The sequence below is a fragment of the Microtus oregoni genome, unplaced genomic scaffold (assembly GCF_018167655.1).
Source record: "Microtus oregoni isolate MIOR12 unplaced genomic scaffold, Mior012 000118F_ref0000498, whole genome shotgun sequence".
Classification (NCBI taxonomy): domain Eukaryota; kingdom Metazoa; phylum Chordata; class Mammalia; order Rodentia; family Cricetidae; genus Microtus; species Microtus oregoni.
Window position 1 is genome coordinate 1,077,015 of NW_024544747.1, and position 8,181 is coordinate 1,085,195.

General features: G+C 45.0%; 1 protein-coding gene across 2 annotated transcripts; it reads right to left on the bottom strand.

Annotated features, from left to right (window-relative positions):
* LOC121444153 (keratin, type II cytoskeletal 6A-like) lies at positions 1-3,838 on the bottom strand. Of its 2 annotated transcripts, XM_041645941.1 has the most exons (10): positions 3,613-3,838; positions 3,302-3,576; positions 2,589-2,803; positions 2,225-2,285; positions 1,985-2,080; positions 1,660-1,824; positions 1,113-1,238; positions 565-785; positions 335-369; positions 1-233 (listed from the first exon to the last, which is right to left on the bottom strand). In XM_041645941.1, exons 1-10 carry the CDS (start codon positions 3,836-3,838, stop codon positions 1-3), a joined length of 1,653 nt encoding a protein of 550 aa, XP_041501875.1. The 2 variants fall into 2 exon arrangements, with proteins under 2 accessions (XP_041501875.1, XP_041501873.1); XM_041645939.1 differs by having other exon boundaries at positions 3,302-3,838.
* Between the last annotated feature and the right edge of the window lie 4,343 nt (positions 3,839-8,181).

Below are 8,181 nucleotides of genomic sequence, written 5' to 3' on the forward strand. Positions count from 1 at the left end.
TCAGTGCCGGTAGCTCTTCCTGCTGGAGGAGGTGGTGGTGTACTTGACGGTGGAAGAGCTGCCACCAGAGGAGCTCAGGCCACCACTGAGGCCTCTGCCACTGCCAGAACTGAAGCCACCTCCAAGGCCATGGCTGCTGCTGTAGGAGTAGCTGCTGCCTCCTCCCAGGCCCAAGCTGCTGCTGGCACCACCTGCACTGCCATAGCCGCTGGACATGGTGGACTGCACCACAGCTGTGAAGAGGACATAGGGGACAGCGGACACTGTGAGCCCGCTCTGTCCAGTGAGTTAGGAACAAGGCAGGGGAAGGGGAGGCGGCAGGCAGTGTACTTACAGATGTTGACGGGTCCAACGCCTTCACCGTTCAGCCTAGAATAGGAACAGAGCAGAGGAGAAGGTGAGACCTAGGGAGCCATGACCTCAGTCCCCGTGAACCCTCAGTGTGGTGACAGGTCACAGAGAATCCCTGGTAGAGTGGTCCCTGAAGGGAGCCATTGTGGCCACAGCAAGTGCTCCCTCATGCTATGCTCATGCCTGGCATCATGGAGGAGGGGGAGCACTCACCTGCACTCCTCTCCTTCCAGCAGCTTCCTGTAGGTGGCGATCTCCACATCAAGGGCCAACTTGACATTCATGAGCTCCTGGTACTCCTTCAGCAGCCTGGCCATGTCCTGCTTGGCCTTCTGCAGGGCATCCTCCAGCCCTTCCAACTTGCCCCTGGCATCCTTGAGGGCATTCTCCCCACGCTGCTCAGCTTCGGCAATGGCAGCCTGAAGGTTGGCACACTGGGCAGAGAAAGAAAGAAAAACAAACTTGTATTGTGGTTCTTTCCAGCGGGTGATCCCATGGTCTTCTTGGTTTGTTCGTTTGTTCGATTGTTTTTTAAGACAAGGTTTTTCTGTGTAACAGCCCTAGGTGTTCTGGAAGTACGTCTTGTAGACCAGGCTGGCCTCAAACTCACAGAGATTTACATTCCTCTACTTCCCAAGTGCTAGGATTAAAGGCATGTGTCACCACCACCCGGCCAGCCCGAGATCTTCGCTCCCAGTGAGCAGGAGGCTGGAGCACAGAAAATGAAGAAAGCATCCTGTGATGCTTTTGGTCTGTGCTACCTGCTTCTTGACGTGGTCGATCTCAGATCTCAGCCTCTGGATCATGCGGTTGATCTCAGCGATCTCCTGCTTGGTGTTGCGCAGGTCGTCTCCGTGTCTGCCTGCTGTGACCTGCAGCTCCTCGTACTGAAGATCAATGGAAAATAGAAGATTTATTCAGTTTTTGCCAGCAAAACCTAATTCACGTCTAACTGGACTGTGCTATCCTTGGTGCAATGACTTTCCTCAGGAGAAGCTGTGGGAGACCATGGACTACATCCTTCTCTTGGGAACTGAAAATGTTCTGTGTGACCTCATGAGGTCCTATATTCCCAGAAGAGCTCAAGCTCAGGGACTATAGACCCCATTTATGGCAACTTTCCCTCTTCTTCTGGGTTCTTTTGAACGGTAGACTATGGCTTCACTGTATAACGCAAGTGCAAGGTCCATTTGCTCTTACGAGATCCCAGTTTCTACTTAATAGACCTCTAACCTCTGAGGAAATTAGCATTTTATGGAATTCATTGGGTCCCAGTTTTTCTTCATCAGGCTCCCCCTAAATACTCACTTTGGTCTGGTACCAAGACTCTGCTTCAGCACGGCTCCTCTGAGCAATCTCCTCATATTGGGCCTTGACCTCAGCAATGATGCTGTCCAGATCCAGGCTGCGGTTGTTGTCCATGGAGAGGACCACAGATGTGTCTGAGATGTGAGTTTGCATCTGAGACAGTTCCTACAGAACAGAGAGGCAACATCAGCTTTGGATATAAGGATTACAGATGTTACCAACACCACACTCTCGCTGTGCACAGGGGAAATAAAGTGAATGGGGCAGATTGGAAGCTGGAGGACAAAGAGATAGACAGACTGAGAAAGAGAGAGAGGTGACTTACTGCATCATAGAGAACTCTCAGGAAGTTGATCTCATCTGTCAGACTGTCTGTCTTAGCTTGCAGTTCAACCTTATTCATGTAGGCAGCATCTACATCCTGACGAAAGAGTCAACAACATGGAATTGGGTTATTTCTCTTGCACAGCAATGTCTGCTCTGCCTCCCTGGCAACCATGCTCTCCAATAAACCAGACATGCAAAGCCATTCCTCTCCATCAGCAGAGAAACTCAGTCAGCTCACCTTCTTCAGGGTCACAAATTCATTCTCTGCTGCTGTGCGCTTGTTGATTTCGTCTTCATATCTACAAGAAGGAGGGTTCCGCACATTGTAGTCAAAAGGCAGATGGCCTCAAAGGCAGCCTGTGACCCAGCCCCCATTTATATAAATGCAATATAACCAAATCACACCACTGATGAATATTTTGTGTGATTGAATGTTTTACTCCTTTTTTTATCTCCCTAGGTTCCTATTGCTCTCCATGGTGTTTGTCTATGGCTGTTTGACTAAACTTTCTCATTTCACTATTTTAATTCCTGGAGTCCATGTCTAGTTTTGGGTCTTCATTACCATGACCTTGTCCAACTGTGTTCCTTTTTTAACTCACTTGTTCTTGTAGTCCTCCACTGTCTCCTGCATGCTCCTCAGCTCTGCATCCAGGCGGCCCCTCTCCCCAGTGATGCTGTCCAGCTGCCTCCTGAGGTTGCTGATGTACTGCTCAAACAAAGGCTCCAAGTTCTGCCGCACGGTCTTGGTGCCCTGCTCCTGCAGCAGGGCCCACTTGGTGTCCAGGACCTTGTTCTGCTGCTCCAGGAAGCGCACCTGGAGGCACCGAGTATGAGAAGTTTGAATTTCATTCTGCTGTGATGCCTTCACAATGTGACTCCTGTCTCAGGCTGTCTGCCTCAACTTCTACAGGCACAATCCAGAGCTGAGCTCCCAACACCATCCCTCTGAGGAAGGCAGGGTTCTCAGATAGGGCACAGGCAGCCTCTCAGTGACATGCTGTAGTGTGGTGCAGTTTAGTGCAGCTGTGATGGCTCCAAACTGCCCTGTAGAGATACCTGCCTCAGTTCAGTCCTCTGTGATGTGAGGCCTGAGCTTATCTCAGTGCACTGGAATCAGACACCCTGATGGGGCAACCTATTAGGAGAGGAACTCTGACCCTAATTGGCAGCTGCAACTACAGAGGGGCAGTGTCACCTAGAGACAATGGCAGTGATTGAGCAAAGCCTAGAGCTTCTTCCCTCCACCGCTGTCTTTGGCATTCACTCCAGATTTTACTCTCATTTATCTTCCCTGGACAGAACCACATCTCACCTTGTCGATGAAGGAGGCAAACTTGTTGTTGAGGGTCTTGATCTGCTCGCGCTCCTCAGTCCTCACCCGCTGGATGGTGGGGTCGACTTGTAGGTTGAGAGGGGTAAGGAGGCTCTGGTTGATGGTGACCTCTTGGATGCCTCCAGGGGGGCACACGGGGAAACCAGAACCCCCATAGCCACCACCAAAACCAGCTCCACCACCGAAGCCAAAACCACTACCAGCTCCACCAGCAAAGCCAAAGCCACTGCCGGCTCCTCCTCCAAAGCCGAAGCCTCCTCCAACTCGGCTGCCATAGCCTCCACCAATGCCACAGCTGCCCCCTCCGATGGAGATCCTCTTGGAGCTCCCCACACCATAGAGGCTTCTGCTGCCAAAGCCAGCTCCTCCACACACTGCCCCAGAGGCACCGCTACCCCGGGAGCGGCACACAGACACACTGCTGAAGCCAGAGCGGTTCAGCCCAGGCACTCTGGCTGAGCCGGCACTGAAGCCACGGTGGCTGGTTTGACTTCTGATGGTGGTTTTGGTAGACATGGTTCCTGGAGTTAGAAGTCTGAGAAGTGGAGAGGGACAGGGCAGAGCTGAGCGGATGAGCGTGATGGGCTCTGGGCAGCTGCTTATATATAGTGTGGATGGGCTGGGCTCGGTCCCGAAGGTGAGCTTGTACAGTGGGAAGGGCAGGGCTTTACCCGCAGTGAGGTAACACCTAAATCATTCAAAGATGTTATGAAATATTGAGCTTGCAGTTTTGGCTTCCTTTAGTCAGGGAAAGTGCTCCAGCCTCTCGTTTTGACTTCATCTGAGTACAGTAAATCGGTTCTTCATTCACTGTGTCTCAGTTAGTCACCGACTCCATGTGTCTGCAGGTCCTGCTGAATGTGCTGACAGCCCTCTTCCCTGTCTGCTCCTCTCTCCCACTGGGATACCTGAAACCAACTCATGTCTTATGGCAACAGAAAGATCATCAGTGACTTTCAGGGATTAGGACTATGAAGTATAGCCTGCTGTCCTTTAGATCCCATTTCAAACAAAGAAAAGTCAGCCTCATATTTGTCCCACTGTCAAAATAAAATAAAATAAGTTCACATGGGATTATTGCTTTATTATTGCTTTCTTGTTTCCCCCAGTTTTCCTAGCATCCCTATATTTGATAGCCGATCTCAAAAATATTTTGAGTTCTTCATAATTAATTCAATTTTATATCTAAGTTCGGTCTTTTGTACATTTGTAGAAAATGATCACATGTCATATATATGTTTGTTTGTATATGTTATATTATTCAAGGATCTGTAAAGATGTCTCTCAATGAATGGCACTTACTGCTCCTGTAGAGGGCCTGACTTTATGCCCCAGCATCCACGTGGTGGGATACAACCATTCATAGCCATTCATAACTCAGTCCCAGTGTTATGTCATCTTTTGACCTCTGAGGGCACCAGACACATGTGTTATAAGTACTTACTTTCAAGAAAATAGGCCTATTCATAAATAAGACAAATATAACACAGAAATAACTGATTTCCTAGTACTTTTTCTATATATTTTTTAGCTATTTTGCTTATTCAAATTTGAAAATACGTTTAACTCATGTTTTACATATGTAAGGATATTAAATAGTTTAAAAGAATTCATAATTATCCCATATTTTTTTCTCCTAATAACTTAAAAAGAATGTGCATTGCATGTTGCCTGAGGGATGTCCATGAAGCCCTTGTGTGCCTTTTTCCCCTGGAGGTCAGAAGAGTGAGTCAGGCCCCTAGACCTAGAGCTACCAGAAGGTTGTGAGCTGTGAGACACCATGTGGGAGCTGGGACTTGAACCCAAGTTTTTGAACTTGATTATTTCTTGATGTTTTGTTATGTGATTTCTTCTTTTTATTATAGAGCTAAGAGATGTGCTGCTAAGATCTCTCCAAGTTTTTATTTAGGCTCTTAGTTCTATGAACTTGCCTCTTAGAACTGCCTTCTGAGAACTTGCCATACTGATTTCTATTTTTTTTTAAATTTATTTATTTATTAAGGATTTCTGCCTCCTCCCCGCCACCGCCTACCATTTACCTCCCCCTCCCCCGATCAAGTCCCTCTCCCTCATCAGCTCAAAGAGCAAACAGGGTTCCCTGACCTGTGGGAAGTCCAAGGACTGCCCACCTCCATCCAGGTTTAGTAAGGTGAGCATCCAAACTGCCTTGGCTCCCCCAAAGCCAGTACGTGCAGTAGGATCAAAAACCCATTGCCATTGTTCTTGAGTTCTCAGTAGTTCTCATTGTCCGCTATGTTCAGCAAGTCCGGTTTTATCCCAGGCTTTTTCAGACCCAGGCCAGCTGGCCTTGGTGAATTCCCGATAGAACATCCCCATTGTCTCAGTGTGTGGGTGCACCCCTCGCGGTCCTGAGTTCCTTGCTCGTGCTCCCTCTCCTTCTGCTCCTGATTTGGACCTTGAGATTTCTGTCCGGTTCTCCTTTCATCGCCTGATGAAGGTTAATATTCAGGAGGATGCCTATATGTTTGTCTTTGGATTCACCTTCTTATTTAGCTTCTCTAGGATCGTGAATTATAAGCTCAATGTCCTTTATTTATGGCTAGAAACCAAATATGAGTGAGTACATCCCATGTTCCTCTTTTTGGGTCTGGATTAGCTCACTCAGGATAGTGTTTTCTATTTCCATCCATTTGTACGCAAAATTCAAGAAGTCCTTGTTTTTTACTCGTGAGTAATACTCTAATATGTATATATTCCATACTTTCTTCATCCATTCTTCCATTGAAGGGCATCTAGGTTGTTTCCAGGTTCTGGCTATTACAAACAATGCTGCTATGAACATAGTTGAGCATATACTTTTTTTGTATGATAGGGGCCATACTGATTTCTAAAGCGGCTTACAAATTTGCACTCCCACCAGGAACAGAAGAGTGTTCCACTAACCCCACATCCTATCCAACAGAAGCTGTCATTAGTGTTTTTATCTTGGCAATTCTGACATATATAAATGGAATCTCAGAGTTGTTTTGATTTGTATTTCTCTGATGGCTAAGAATACTAAGCATTTCCTTAGGTATCTTTCAGTCATTTGAGATTAGTCTGTTGAGAGTTCTTTGTTTAGGTCTGTACTTCTTTATTATTGGATTATTTCTTGTTTTGATGTTATGTTTCTTGGATTCTTTGTCTTCTTTGGAAATTAGCCCCCTGTCCAATGTGGAGTAGGTGAAGGCCTTTTTCCATTCTGTAGTCTGTCATTTTGTCTTGTTGACCGTGTCCTTTGCTTTACAGAAGCTTCTCAGTTTCAGGAGGTCCCATTTATTAATTGTTGCTCTCAGTGTCTGTGCTTGGGGTTATATTTAGGAAGTGGTCTTCTTTGCCAATGTGTTTAAGTGTACTTCCCACTTTCTCTTCTATGAGGTTCAGTAATGTTAGCTTTATGTTAAGGTCTTTGATCTATTTAGACTTGAGTTTTGTGCATGGTGATAGATATGATCTATTTTCATTCTTCTACATATTGATATTCAGTTATGCCAGGACCGTTTGTCGAATATGCTTCCTTTCTCATTTTATATTTTTTTACTTCTTTGTCAAAATAAGGTGTTTGTTGCTGTGTGGATTAATATCCAGGTCTTCAATTCATTTCAATTGGTCCTCCTGTCTGTTCCTATGCCAATACCAGGCTGTTTTCAGTACTGTATCTCTGCAGTAGAGCTTGAAGTCAGAGATTGTAATGCCTTCAGAAGTTCCTTTATTGTACAAGATTGTTTTGGATAGCCTGCGTTTTTTGATTTTCCGTATGAAGTTGAGCCTGTTCTTTTGAGGTCTGTGAAGAATTTTGCTGGGATATTGATGGGAATTGCATTGAATCTATAGATTGCTTTTTATAACATTGCCATTGTTACTAGGTTAATTCTACCTACCCAAGAGCATGGGAGTTCTTTCCATTTTCTGGTGTCTCCTTCTATTTCTTTCTTCAAGAATTAATGATCTTATTATACAATTCTTCCAATTATTTGTTTAGAATTACTCCAAGATATTTTATGTTATTTGTGTCTATTGTGAAGAGTGATGTTTCTCTGATTTCTTTCTAAGCCCGTTTATTATGTGTTTAAAGGAGGGCTACTGATTTTTTTGTATTAATCTTGTATCCTGCTACATTTTTGAAAGTGTTTGTGAATTGTAGAGGTTCCTTGGTAGAATTTTTGGGGTCACTTATGTAAACTATCATATCATTAACAAATAGATAGTTTGACTTCTTTTTTTCCAATTTGTATCCCCTTGTTCTCCTTTCGTAGTCTTATTGCTCTAGCTAGGACCTCAAGAACTATATTGAACAGATATGCAGACAATGGGCAACCTTGTCTTGTTCCTGATTTCAGTGGGATCCCTTTGAGTTTCTCTCCATTTTGTTTGATGTTGGCTGTTGACTTGCTGTATATTGCCTTGTTATGTTTAGGTATGTTCCTTGTATCAGAGCTTTCTTCAAGACCTTTATCATGAATGGATGTTGTATTTTGTCAAAGGCTTTTTCAGCATCTAGTGAGATGATCATGTGGGTTATTTTCAGCTTGTTTATATGGTGGATTACATTGACAGATTTTTGTATGTTAAACTATCCCTGCATTTCTGGGATGAAGCCTACTTGGTCATGGTGGTTGATTTTTCTGACGTGTTCTTGGTTTCAGTTTGCCAGTATTTTAGCAGCAATGTTCTTAAGTGAGACTGGTCTGTAATTCTCTTTCTTAGTAGTGTCTCTATGTGGTTTGGATATCAGGGTAATTATAGCCTCAGAAAAAGAGTTTGGCAAAGTTTCTTCTGTTTCTATTGTGAGGAACAATTTGAGGGGAGTTGATCTTAGTTCTTCTTTGAAAATCTTGCAGAATTCTGAGATGAAACCA

Excerpts from the sequence above, each read along its gene's own strand:
- LOC121444153 (XM_041645939.1), bottom strand. The coding sequence starts at position 3,838 with ATGTCTACCAAAACCACCATCAGAAGTCAAACCAGCCACCGTGGCTTC. Across the intron at positions 2,804-3,301 it reads TTGCCTCCTTCATCGACAAG|GTGCGCTTCCTGGAGCAGCA; the intron begins GTGAGATGTGGT and ends CGGTGCCTCCAG. Across the intron at positions 786-1,112 it reads TCGACCACGTCAAGAAGCAG|TGTGCCAACCTTCAGGCTGC; the intron begins GTAGCACAGACC and ends TTCTCTGCCCAG.